The sequence below is a fragment of the Solea senegalensis genome, linkage group LG20, assembly GCF_019176455.1.
Source record: "Solea senegalensis isolate Sse05_10M linkage group LG20, IFAPA_SoseM_1, whole genome shotgun sequence".
NCBI lineage: Eukaryota > Metazoa > Chordata > Actinopteri > Pleuronectiformes > Soleidae > Solea > Solea senegalensis.
In genome coordinates, this window is record NC_058039.1 from 12,550,231 (window position 1) to 12,563,335 (window position 13,105).

The 13,105-nt window shown below is 38.7% G+C and overlaps 2 protein-coding genes across 2 annotated transcripts; both read right to left on the reverse strand.

The window, feature by feature from the left end:
- Positions 1 to 93: 93 nt before the first annotated feature.
- Positions 94 to 5,301, reverse strand: ngly1 (N-glycanase 1). Its single transcript, XM_044053198.1, has 10 exons — positions 4,967 to 5,301; positions 4,316 to 4,478; positions 4,027 to 4,246; positions 2,850 to 2,971; positions 2,421 to 2,566; positions 2,172 to 2,282; positions 1,896 to 2,081; positions 1,342 to 1,527; positions 824 to 1,001; positions 94 to 722 (listed from the first exon to the last, which is right to left on the reverse strand). The coding sequence occupies exons 2-10, from the start codon at positions 4,467 to 4,469 to the stop codon at positions 547 to 549; spliced, it is 1,479 nt and encodes a 492-aa protein (XP_043909133.1). The 5' UTR covers positions 4,470 to 4,478; positions 4,967 to 5,301; the 3' UTR covers positions 94 to 546.
- Positions 5,302 to 5,934: 633 nt separating this feature from the next.
- Positions 5,935 to 9,738, reverse strand: LOC122786719 (tapasin-like). The gene is made up of 8 exons (XM_044053199.1): positions 9,546 to 9,738; positions 8,561 to 8,755; positions 8,079 to 8,327; positions 7,630 to 7,989; positions 6,982 to 7,305; positions 6,627 to 6,728; positions 6,379 to 6,401; positions 5,935 to 6,265 (listed from the first exon to the last, which is right to left on the reverse strand). The coding sequence occupies exons 1-8, from the start codon at positions 9,604 to 9,606 to the stop codon at positions 6,254 to 6,256; spliced, it is 1,326 nt and encodes a 441-aa protein (XP_043909134.1). The 5' UTR covers positions 9,607 to 9,738; the 3' UTR covers positions 5,935 to 6,253.
- Between the last annotated feature and the right edge of the window lie 3,367 nt (positions 9,739 to 13,105).

The following is a 13,105-nucleotide window of genomic DNA, read 5'->3' on the forward strand; positions in this document are numbered from 1 at the left end:
CATTAACAACGGCTTTGTTTAGTTCACGTTAAGTGCCATTTTGACTGTGACTGGTCAAAACGTCATGAACAAAACCCACAGCTCCACTTCAAAAACTTGAAAATATATCTTTTATATTCCACCAGCTAACTCCAGCCATACAAACAAAACTAATACCAACATTTGACGACACACATGACTTAAAAATAAAAATTACCCCCACCATTTCATACTACACTATTCAATAATTTCACTTTATTATTAACTAGCTACAGAACCTGCAATGATGTATGACCACTGATTTCCTTGAAGAACAGTGGTGAATAAGAAAGAGAATAGGTGTTTAAAAAGTTAGCTGAAGCAGTTTTCTTATGTCGTAGCTAGCAACCAAGTTTTCAGTGAAAGCGTGTAGCCCCACTGAACTATACCTTTATCCATCCAACAGATTTGTCAACATACTTCAATTTTAGAGTTTTAATAAGGTTTCAAACACTTGGGTTTGAACTTATCAGGGCAGACAAAAGTGATAAAGTGTTAAGGGTCCAGTGTTGTTGAGTAAAGCAGCTGTCAGGCATCTTCTAAGAGGATAAGGACTTCAAATGATGTCTTCTCAGTCTCCTTCAAGCTCTGCCTGAACAGTTGAGAGTGCTGCCACGATGACTCCCCATCTCCACCACTGAGTTCTGCTACAACCAGGAAGTCAGAAGAGCCAGCCAGACTGGGATACAACTGCATCCTCCCATCTTATGGTTCAAAGAAAGGAAATTACAAGGTGATCATGCGTGTCACATTTGGAGTACTTTGTCAGAAGATATCACACATCAGATGAAGTGCATCATTATACCTCCAGAGAATTCTGTAGTAATCTTGCTAGACTGCAAGTACCAGCGGACTTTCCCCGAGTGGAAGGTCTGGCTACAGGCCATGACCGAAATAGACTTTATCTTCATTCCCACCGGAGCAAAATCAAACTTCCAGCTCATGTGTCCCATAGATGAGCCCTCTGTTCTAGCAATGTACACCTAAACAAAGAAATACAATCAGATCGATCTGTACTGTCTTATTAGTTCACTGCACTATGCTTTTCTTCCTTGTTTCTAATCTTGTCATACAAAAACAAGGATTGAAAATAAAAAATTGGTTGTGTTTATTATAATATTGCAAAGACTACAGAAGAAATGCTTTCTCTTTTTTTTCCTGAAAAATGTATTTATTTATCTATACCCATCAGGGCATGAACAGAATTTCATCAAGTAAGATAAAATGTTTTTCTTAGAAACAAATAACATGCTCAAGCATTAAGAATACTCTCATTATTATGAATCACAGAATAAAAAATTATATCTGTTATCTGAATCGTACCATTTGCCAGTCCTTTTCCTCCTTTCTGAACACCGACTCTTTCCTCCACATACACTGATTCCAGCCCTGGATGACCTCAGAGCTGCTGGACAGGCGACAGTACTGGTCTTTGGTAGCATTGTAGCACACATGCAGTAACCGGTCACTCCTCTCCTTCTCAGTGGGCATGAACACATAACCTGCAGTCTGATAAAAAAAAAAAAAAAAGAAATCACCAACACTGTCAGTGAAATGCTGACTTGAATGACGCACGAAGCCCAAAATATTAATTTCTCAGGGAGCACGAAGTGATGTTCAACTGTTCTAGCAAGAGTCTAGCGTTTGGAAATGTTGGAAATGTAAATATAAGTATAGGTAGTAAGTATAATCTAAATCTACAAGTTGACAAAAAGTGACACAGGTTCATGTTGGGGTTGATGAGGTTGCTCTGAGATGGAAATCCAAATTCAGGGGCCGTTCCCCATGACCTCGGAAATTTCAAGTTCCGACTACAAATAGAACGCACCATTAATGTTGGTACTAACCTCCGCAGCAACATGTGTAATATACTTTACCTGTGTGGAAGACGCAGGTTTGGCAGCTGTCGTCTCCCCTCTGGCTATCCTCCAGGCCAGGGAGCCAGAGTTGCGCCCCCCCAGTTCTCCTGCTTTAGGCTTCTTTGGGGAAATAAACTCCACCAGCTCAACGAGCAGCCTCTCCGTCAGCACCTTCTTTGTGTCTGCACTCAGGAATAGCTGTCTCTATAGCATCAGGGCAGGGACACAGTGGCTTACAGCAGAGTCGCGGAAGCAAAGAGTATCACATACAGGGTCAAAAGGGTCAAAGCTTACTGAGTTGTTGAGGCCATTGATGGTATGAAGCAGCCAGGCCTCTTCAACACTGTTCCTTCTTGACAAAACTTCCGGGTGTTTGCAGGAATATCTCCATGTCACATCCACCACCTACATCTCACACATACACATAAGTGAATTGTTGACACAAGAAGAGAAATTAAGTCTTTGTCACAGGTAGGCCTGGAACATACTTTCAGCTAAGAACTGCCTCCTTATTGTTATACTGTAGTAATAGCATTCTCTGACCTGGTCTTTGGAGAAAGCCATAATATAGGCCAGTTTCTTGCCCCAACCGACCTCATACAACAGAGGCTTGTCACAGACGTTCTCACATGAGTCACAGTGCAGCCAACGACGCTGAGCCACCGAATAAACCTCTGTCCACACGTGGTCTGAAACAACACAGAGCCCCTCAGACATGTTAACGCCACAGAAACAATTCTGGCATAAGATTAGGTTTGAGTTTAAAAGGGGTCAAAGCCAATTCTATCCATTTCATTTTGGAATGAATATGTGCTATTCTATTGGCAAATTATTTGAGCTGGTTCAGTGTTAAGCGCATAATTCCATTTCTTGCAGCAGTAACAAGACAATTTGTAAGAAGTATATATTTATAAGACACTGACACATGCCAAAATCAACTTTCTTAAAATAAATAAATAAAAATAACAATACCTGTGCTGCACCAGATATACCTGGCTTCAAGGCCAAGAGCTCGGCAGCACAGGGTGAAACAGTTAGCCCACTCCCCACAGCGCCCCCTCTTTGTTTCCAGCAGCTTCTCAGGATTGTTGTACCTAGTGGAGAAAACATAGAAGCAAACCATTTATATTCTGTGTGTGTTTTGTGGCCAAATCCAATCACATTAAAAAAAAAAAAAAAACATTTACAAATTTAAAACATTTTTTACAAGTGTATTTGTATAAAATCCCCATTCATGGAGAGTGGACTGAGCCACATCAACCCTAGTGTCTGTCAGGTAGTCTGGAATCAGTTGGATCCGGCTGATACAAATTGACTGCAAGCCAAGAGCGTTTTGTTGGGAAATGTAAGTCATCACATGTCATTTCATATTTGATACTGTTGTATATTGTTAAGCTACAGTTATCAGAATTATAAGTAGCGAAGCATCATTAAACACGCTCTCCTAAACTACACATGCATGTGGGTACTAACATGTTACTTATTCATTTCCAGTGTGCATAGGACATAGTATATGTCCATAGTTACAAGTCAATTAACCTGTTGTAGTTGTGATTGGTTTCACTGAAGATGACTAAATGCCACAGTAAACTTATAATGTTTAGCCAGTAGAGGGCAGTAAAGGAAAGTACTGTATATTGTTGTAGGTGGCCTGAATCTCACTTGTTGTGCCTTGTTAGACTAAGAAGTTTCCTTCACGCAAACACTGGTTCTCCAACAGTATTTTTAAATAAAATGTTGGAAAACAATGTAGCAGTGTAGATTAAATGACTAAATTATAAAATAAAGAAATAGATAAGAAAGTACCATGTTCCCACAGAGAAGTTTAACCAGCTTCCTATATTAGTTTATCAAATCACTGTTTGCAAGAAATAAATGCTCCACCTCAACACATTCATGGGAGCAACAGACAGAAAGTTAGGCAAAGGTTAACCAACTACAACAGAGCATAGCGTAAATTGTTTGATCCAAGTAAAAAAAAAAATCTCCATCACCGTTTCCTGAACCTGAAAATATTTGCATTTCACATGTTTGAGAACTTGTTCATTAAAAAAACTTAAACCCTTTCATCAATGATCGGCGTAGTTGGGAATTCCTTCAGTAATATATTAATGATTGATTAATTATTGCAGCCCTAACACACACCGACCTGGGGAATCTGGTGGAGAGACTGCAGCTCTGACAGTAATGGTTCTCCACTCGTTGAGCTCCCCAGCGCAGGTCATCAGCACTGGGACTGAGGGAGCTGGCATTCTGGGTGGAACCTCCACAGTGGCTGCAGGGTAAACTGTCCACCCACGAGAAGAAGTCCTGTTTGAACCACCTGAGTAACTCCAGCACCAGGAGGTCATCTAATCCAAGTTTACAATCTACAGAGAGGAGAGCAAGTCAGTCACTCCAACTATAACATTTAAGTTCAACAAACAAAGGGACTTCACCTGGATCGGCCTCTTTAGCCTCCTTCAGCTTATGTCGAGCAGCAGACGAAAGCTGCTGATGAGGGATGTGACTCAGGGCTTTCTGCTGCAGATCAGTGTTTTCATACAGCATCACATGCTGGAAGTTAGACTGGAGATTTGCAAAGAAGCTCATACTGCTCTCCTGACAGAGGACAATAGAACACCCAGGTCAATCAAATAATACAAAATAATACAAAAATACAGGTGTTCAGTACATATACAGTAGATGTAGATTCGTGTGACAGACTCATTGAAGCATTTATTTCAAATTAACTGTGGTAAATATAATAGATCATACTTTAATGTCTGGTGCACTGGTGCGAGCAATGTAATTAAAATAAAAACAACAAAAAAATACATATAATTTAGTTCTTTGCGTTTGATTTTGTTTTCACTTTATTTTGAAAACCGGAAGTGCCGCGTCTGAACTGGAGGACTGGCGCACTTTACACGGATTTGACAACGGAAAAACGAATGACAGCTAGATTGACCGCAGTTAATTAGAGGGAAGTTGACAGCCCTGATACAAGTTTAAGTGATTGCACTGTGCACATAAAACGAAACAAAACAGAGAGAGCGCTGACAAAGAGAGTAATAGCAGCTCACTGTGACAAACTCATACACACGTACCTCCTGTTTATGAGCAGATTATATTGAAGACAAAGCGGGAATCTTTCAAAAGGAAGAAGACTCGGTTACAGTGAGCTGAAGTTAGCATCGAGCGGTTTGTTAGCGCTGCCGTGTACTGAAAAAACAACGACCCGGAAGAACATTCCACATGCCGGGTCTTAAATTATACCACAAAGTAAGGTCGATGGACCAGATTCAATCCTTAAAATGGCGTTGTAGTCGTTACAATCTCGGTCAACTCGCGCGAGTTGCTACTGTTTCTTCTTCGGTTCTGTCAGGTGCTGCATCATCCGAACTGCTGTTGACTCGAGCTCGAAGATGAACCCGCCCATGTCCCGTCAGCATCACCTCCTCTGATTGGATGGTGATTCAGTAAAGTTGGTTCCCATTGGATAATTATTTCTTCTTCCTCTTACTATGCAATAAGAGAACATGACTAGTTAATAAGATATGTTTCAAAAACTGCCTACATGCTCGTATTTTAAAATTCAAAACACAATTGTAATTTTCCAAATTACTTTTAATATTTTTGTGTTTAATTACCGTATATTTTTGTTGTTTTATTTTTAAATATAGACATATTATAATGTAGTCTTATACACTCAGTATAAAATACTTCATAAGTTCATAAGTACATTCATAAAACTACATCTGTGTTCGACATGTCTGAGACTGAGGCAACTTGTTTCAAAGACTTTATTTAATGTATTTTCTGTTCACCCACAATGCACACTTCAAATCAAATCAAAGCAACATAGCTTTTTTATTTTCTTTCCAACAAAATACATGTATTTTTTAAGATCACTATCTTCTCATTTCTATGTACATTTCTTAGTAAGTAAGTGCTGGCTGTTACTTCCACTATCCCCCATTAATCTAAACACACGAAATAAAAACAATAAACAACAGGAGATGGCAATAGCAAAATAAAACACAAATGAAAAAACATATCAGTATGAACATTTTTCTTTTTATATCAAATATTTACAAATTCACTTTTCACTCGTCACAGGTTTGGACGAGTTTGGGCTGATTTAGTATAGATGTGTTTTTTTTCTTTTCCAGTGTTTGTTAAACTGTATAGAGGGACCAACATGTCAATACATGAATATAAAGACGATGATTGCAAGAGTTTTGAACTACGCAGAAAACTTTTCCATAAGATGAGAGAAAATTCTGCATTACCTAATTTTTAAAAACAGAATTAAATAAATAGGACCTTGAAAAGATGCCACCACTGGAGCTGCAAGAATGTTTAATTTCCACATCAATTGGCTTCTTCCTTCTTCACTTCTCCTTCTGTGTGAGGATGATATGAGAAGTCATTATTGTTACCACAAATGTGACAAAAACAGCTCTTATGCTAAATCAAATGAATGATTTAAATAAAAATAAATAATGTTGTTAATTACCTTATCAAGTTTTTCAGCCTCACCTGTGTCAGTTTACAGAAGAATAAACAAAAGACAAAGGATTAAAAAAACAGAACATTAAACATTTAAAATAGCTTTTCACAATTTTAAATATATTTATTTATATATTTATTTTCAGTAAGAGTTTTCTTTCATAAAGACGATTATTTAAAAATACAGGAGTAATTGTTGTTATTGTCAGTTTATAAATTGTGTTTCTGCTTAAGCGCAGCCATGTTATTTGATACCTGAGCTGCTGAAGGTCCAGAAGACAAACTTGATGAGACCATAGAGCACGAGTGCCACACCAACCATTGCCATGGAATCCTCAATAGATGGACTCGTCAACCCTGAACAGAAACAAGACATAATGGAGTCCCACATTGTTTTCAGTCTTTATGAAAGTTATCTATTTAAACTTAAACATTCAATCTTCACTAGTAAATCTGCTACTTAAAAACAAAGTACTTTAGCTTCCATTAGCTTTAATATGCACTTTCAGCTCTTCGTAAATAATACTTTGTATATTGGCAACACTCATTGCTTTAATCTCATTCCTTACATGTGCCTCATACCATGAAAAACAAAACTCCCCCACATTACCGATGATGCTGAGGGACGTGCGGGCCCGTCGCGTGCCTCCAGGATGAACAGCCACACAGGTCAGCTCTCCTCCGGTGCCCAGGTCCATCTTTGACGTGTCGAGCGCCAGCCAAGTGCTCTGGCTGTAGGTGCCATCCCATGCCTCCCTGTGCCCTGTGACACTGCATGATTCCAGTGGCCTGGCCTTACCATCTGCACCTTTAAACTCCCAGCTCAGCTCCATGGAGAGGGGGGCAAAGCCGGACGCTTGGCAGTGGACATTCAAAGTCTGGCCAGGAGCAGCGAGGGGCAGCGGGGAAGGGTGGATGGAGAGAGACGGAGGCTCTGGGTCGAGGGAGGAAAAAAAATGGAAGAAGAGAATCTGTTTTTAAATGACCGTTTTCTGTATTATAAGTTTTATAGTGTTACATAGTTTAGTACCCATTAATGCACCATGTAAATAAAATATTATAAAATATGTATTATTATCATTACTCTAAACTTATCCTGATGTGTTGGTGCAGGCTCCGGTCCAGCCAATCTAAATATTTAAAAGGATTCTCTTATGGGGGCCCTCTCTTAGTTCAGGGCCCTCTGTAAATATCTGCCTTGTTGCAGCGCCCTCTGTTGAACACGTAGGTGAACAGACAATGACACGTAATCCCTCACCTACAATCTCCAGCTCCACCGCCACCTGAGCCAGAAGGTACGGCAGATACACGGTGCAAATGTAAGTCCCAGAGTGACGCACTTTTGCCTCCTGCAGAATCAGGGATGCATTTCCTTTCTTGTGCAAACCCTCAATGTCCAGTGTGGCCCCTTTCTCCTGTGTGTCTGCCAGACGGTCTGTCTTGCCATCATAAGCCAGAACAAGTCGTCCCTTTCCTCTGAACTGGTAGCGCCACTCGACGGCAAAACCGGACCCGGACAGAGGCGAGGAAGGGTCGACCCAGAAGCCGCAGTCCAGCAACACTGGCTTCCCGAGTCTGGACTGCACCGACACGGTTTTACTGGTCACACTGAGAATCACTGAGGAAACACAGAGTGAGGAAAGAGAGAGTCAAACCACCACATGCAGCTGAGATAGAAAAAGCATTTCCTCTTTCCTTCATGATTACCATTTGGCTCTTTGGTTGCCGTGGGAGCTCGCATGACGGTGGAAATGGCCAGCTCTTTGTCTACCCCACGTAGTGCAGCGGAAAACCAATCTGCTTGGAGGTATAAGGGGCTGAAGCCAGAGACTGTGAGTGGAGCAACCCATTTGAGGTTTGAGGGCTGCTGCAGGAAGGGGCTGATCTCACACTGCGGCTTCTCGATGGAGCCTTTGGGAGGACTGAGGGAGTGATGGCACAGGGTGGCAGCTGGATCTGAGGACACAGGAGACTCACATGTAAATACTGTCATCTGGATTATATGAAAGAAAAATACAAGTCTATAGTCTAAAGTCTATAAAAAAATAAAGCAAAATCAACACAAGTCACCTTTAACTGACATTTGTAAAAATGAAAAAGAGAATGAAAATAGGTTGAAAAAAAGTTTATTTTTCTAAAATTTCTAAGTTTATGTTTCAGTCATTTTTAAAGAAAAAATATTTGCTCACCTGTAATAAAATAGACTCTGTCAGGGCTGGTGTCAGACAGAGGCTCCTGCGACTCTGCGCTGTGGCTGTTTGCGTCTGTTCTGATGTAGAGCAGGGATTTTTCCTGGGATGTTGGTGGAGTAAGGCCTCCTCCTCGACCCACTTTCTCCTGCACAAACCAGCAATCCAGCGCAGGACAACTGCTGCTGCTACAGGCTTTACACAAATGATGAAACATAACTGTGAATACAAAAATTACACTAGGAAACACAAGCATAATAACAGGGTTACACTGTATTATGATATTCCGTGCCACAGCAGTGTGTAATCTGTGACATCCCCCATAAAGAGGCCTAATAGTGTACTGAACTCTGACAATCAAAAGTAAAAGTAAAAGCCTGATTGTCGTCATTGAACTGTAAATGTTTTTCTCATGAACATTTGCACAGTCTGACTTTTTAAATCATTTTTCTCATCTCTGCATCTTTAATGTTATTGCACTACACATCTCTAAGTGGGACGATAAAATGTTATATTTCTCGCATTTCACTCCTTATAAATGTATGGCTTAAACGTTATACTTCATCATTTGTTACACAATATTTTTTCCAGTCCAATCCAACTTTAACTGTAAAAGTCATACAATAAAAAACAAATAAGATAAATTAAAACAATAATAAAATAAACAACTTCCTTAGTTTTTTTTTTTCTCTTGATATTATTAACTCCCTGATTTACTGCTTCACGTGGAGGTGTCTCATTGGTAGCTGGGTGTATTGACAGTTTCAGCCACGAGAGGGCAGCATAGCAATGAGGCAACAAACGTCTCAAACAAAATCCCACTCAGAAAAACACCGCAGGCTTTAAAAAATATGTACATTGTTAGCACAATAACCTAAAGAAGACGTCTAACCATGTGAGTGTGTTTGGTAATAAATTCGGCATCGATATAAATCACCAAAAACTAAAGCTAAACTACTGTATGGTCGTGTTACGATTCGCTTACCGTGGAAGAAACAGGCAGCAGCGACCAGGCTCAGTTTATAAATCGTAGACAATTCCGTCATGTTTGTATGTTTCTGCTCTGCTGCGAAATAACGTCCACTGCTGTTTTCACGTTCACCAAAGTCACTAAGATCCGTGGATTTCCCCTGCAAAACCCTGCTTCATTTTACTTTCACTTTCTCCTACGGTGCGCGTCAAGGTAGCGTGAATATATACAACTTCCTCTTTTCCTTTCAAAATAAAACAGCATATTCATAAACTATATTTAAGAGGCAGATGGTCAAGTTATTTGAATCAAATTAACAGCAAAGGTGAATCAAAAAAATAAATAAACTAAAAAGCAAAAATAGAGTGAAATATATGAAGCATATTGGAAAAGTTTGCTCTCAATAGGCATGTTTGAATAAGTGTGTTATTGATTTAAAATCTAAAATCAATTTGTTTTTGAAGCCTTAGGAAAAGCCTTTTATTTGTACTTTAGGTGAGAATCTTGCTTTATGCTTTATTTCCTATTTTTGAAGTGCAAGCTCACGATGCAAACAAATAAGAACGCTCAAACCCAACACGGAAGGATGAGGACACTGAGAGAGTCGTGAAAGTGTTTATATTCTCCCTGGTATGTGACGACCACCGTACACAGAAGATGTCAGAAATGTTTGAAAGAAAACTCGAATTAAAAACAAGAAAAACCTGAATTGTTGCCTTAAAGGTGCAATTAACATGAGTTTGTTCTCTTTTTTGGTCATCAATCATCAATAACTTCATGATAACCTTTCAGCATAATGTGAATCAATTGTGTCTTCTTAATCTGTCTTCTTTGATTTGAACAGTTAGCAGACAGTTCAGAGAAGGAATGATTTTTATTGGCTGTTCTACTTTGCAACAGGTCCCTTGATTGGACCAGGCAACAACTGCTTACACTGCAAAGAAACCTATGATAAAAAAAAAACACTATTGGCTCAAAAGATGACTCAGAGTAGAATACCATCAAGTCCAGTGAAAAGAAATATAAATTGTATAAATACTGTGTATAATATAACAAATATTACAATCTCTGTACATTGAAATACAAGTTCTAGCAGTAAACTGTGACAAATAAATTGACAAAGAAGCTCAGAACACAGAGCCTCCATCATAAAACATAATTCTTTTAACAGTCTATGAATACTGCCACCAGTAGATGGCGCCCTTTGACAAATAAGCTATTTTACTGAGCACTATATCCTTCCTTTTCCAATGTCATCTCTAATTCTGCCAGTTTTATGTGTGTACATGTCTGTTTACTTCGCCTCAAATTCAGAAAATTCAGCCTAACCTGAGAAACAAGAGAAACAAGTTTGCAGCATAATATCAGTCCAGACTGTTCTGTGGACAGAGGTCAAATGAGGACAAGAGACGGAACACAAACAACAAAACCTCAACCAATGCATCATTTATGAAGCGGTTTTAAACCTCACTTGGATATTTAGATACATACAAATCCTGTTTTAATATATTCAACAAGTATAATCATTACAGAAAGCCAGAAGTGAACCTTTCATTTATGAACAGTTTGTAGTTCTACATGAGTTAAAAACTTATTACAATGTTCACCTCTGATTATGTTTATGAGGAAAGTGTTTTGTTGGACACCAGAGGAATGTGGCTAAACAAGGAGGACAAGAGGCTTCAGTGACCTGACACATGCAACAGCATCAACAATAATAACACACCCAATCTGTAAATCATGCCAGGACAGAAAAACGAAAGCTAACAGACTCATCATGTGATTTCCCAGAAAGAGGAGAAGAATATGGCTGTTTCTGCCTGTTGGTGGAGCTCTAACACTGCTACTGCACAGTATTACTGCTGAAGGTGTGTTCCAGCCATATCTAGTTAGTCTGTTGCAGAAATATGCAAAAAAATAAACAGTATGTTTTGGTTGGTTTTGGTTGCTATTCTCACAGCATATATGGATAAAAACTGTCCTGTGCTTCTATAAAATCAAAACCAAGGCAACTCTTGAGAGATTGTTTTATTTTTTGAAACCAGTGAGTGTTTTACATGACTCATCACATTTATCATACAATTGATGGTAGATTATTACATGAAGAAATGCAATGTTGGTTATCATTCTATAGGAAATAATCATATGACAGATCTATTGATTGTAAAAAAGATATTATTTATCTAGAATCATTTTAGCAAATCAAGCAATTCAATGGAGACGAGGACCCCTATTACAGTAAGTGAATGCAGGTGACAGCAAATCAATCATCTATCTCCTATCAATCGGAGGCCCTAACCCTTGTTACATCAAAAGAATGATGATCTCTTTAAATTTCCTTTTATTATATATTTTTGCTAATTAGTTTAATTTTGTATTTATTTGTGTCTTATTTTTTATTATATTTTATTTTGGTGATTATGTTCTTTAATGTACTTATAGATGATTTATAATTATTAGTCTAAATAATTTCTTGAATACATTTTATTATATAGTTTATGTTTTACATATTATTTTATCATTCCATGACAGTTGTGTGTCTCTGTTTCTGTCTACTGGACATTCTTTGATCATAGATGGTGCAAAGCTTCACTTTTAGCCTGCCACAGACCAGGTTTGCCCGGCAGCATAAGTTACCATGGTTACTTGGCTGGCATTCACATTAGCCACCTTGGTGGAACAGGGTTCACTCATATTAGCCAGACTTGGCCATTTAAGCTTGGCTTTGCCTTTAGCCTGCTTGATGGAATACCCCCCAGGTATATCCTCTAACCGACCTGATGAAACTTGTTTACACAGTGTTGGTCCCAGGAGTTCAGAGGTCACAGAGGTGTTGCATTTAAAGGTGGATCAAAAGAAATGTGAGATACCGAGTTCAGATTATCCTGTAGAGTGGGTAAATGTACAAACATAATTTTAATAACCTCACAACTGCAGAGCAGACAAAGCTCTGGGCCCCCATGTGATCTCTGGCCCCCCAGGTTGGGAACCATGGCCCTATTATTTAATTTAATTTAATTTAATTTAATTTAATTTAATTTATATTATATTATATTATATTATATTATATTATATTATGTTATGTCAGTCAGTCAGTCATCATCTACCGCTTTATCCTCAACCAGAGGGTCGCGGGGGGTGCCATGCCAATCTCAGCTACATCGGGCGATAGGCGGGGTACACCCTGGACAGTATGTTATGTTATATTATATTATATTATATGATATTATATTATTATTGCATGGCTGAAAAGTTTAACTGATGTATGTGTGTGTTTGTGATCAGTAAACTAGAAAAGGAGCCCTTAACCTACATTTAGGTCTGTGTCTTTGTTTTTAACTATCAGAACATTTTATTATTTTTATTTTGTATTACTTTGAAGACAACTGTAAATATAGGGAGTGAAAGAGAAAAATGAGACACAGTCTCAACAAAACAAAAGAGAAAATCATCTGCAGTGGAGATACATTTCTCTTATTCAAGCAGATTTCAGCAAAACAACTCAACTGGTGTCATGTCAGGAGCATAAAATCCAGCTGAGTGTGTTGATACCTGACCCAGAAAACCCAGTAAGT

Coding starts and splice junctions, on each gene's coding strand:
- ngly1 (XM_044053198.1), bottom strand. CDS start 4,469: ATGAGCTTCTTTGCAAATCTCCAGTCTAACTTCCAGCATGTGATGCTG. Junction 1,528..1,895: donor AACCTGCGTCTTCCACACAG/GTAAAGTATATT, acceptor TTTTTTTATCAG/ACTGCAGGTTATGTGTTCAT. Junction 723..823: donor TACTACAGAATTCTCTGGAG/GTATAATGATGC, acceptor TTGAACCATAAG/ATGGGAGGATGCAGTTGTAT.
- LOC122786719 (XM_044053199.1), bottom strand. CDS start 9,606: ATGACGGAATTGTCTACGATTTATAAACTGAGCCTGGTCGCTGCTGCC. Junction 8,756..9,545: donor TGCTGCCTGTTTCTTCCACG/GTAAGCGAATCG, acceptor ATTTGTGTAAAG/CCTGTAGCAGCAGCAGTTGT. Junction 6,402..6,626: donor CTGGACCTTCAGCAGCTCAG/GTATCAAATAAC, acceptor AAACTGACACAG/GTGAGGCTGAAAAACTTGAT.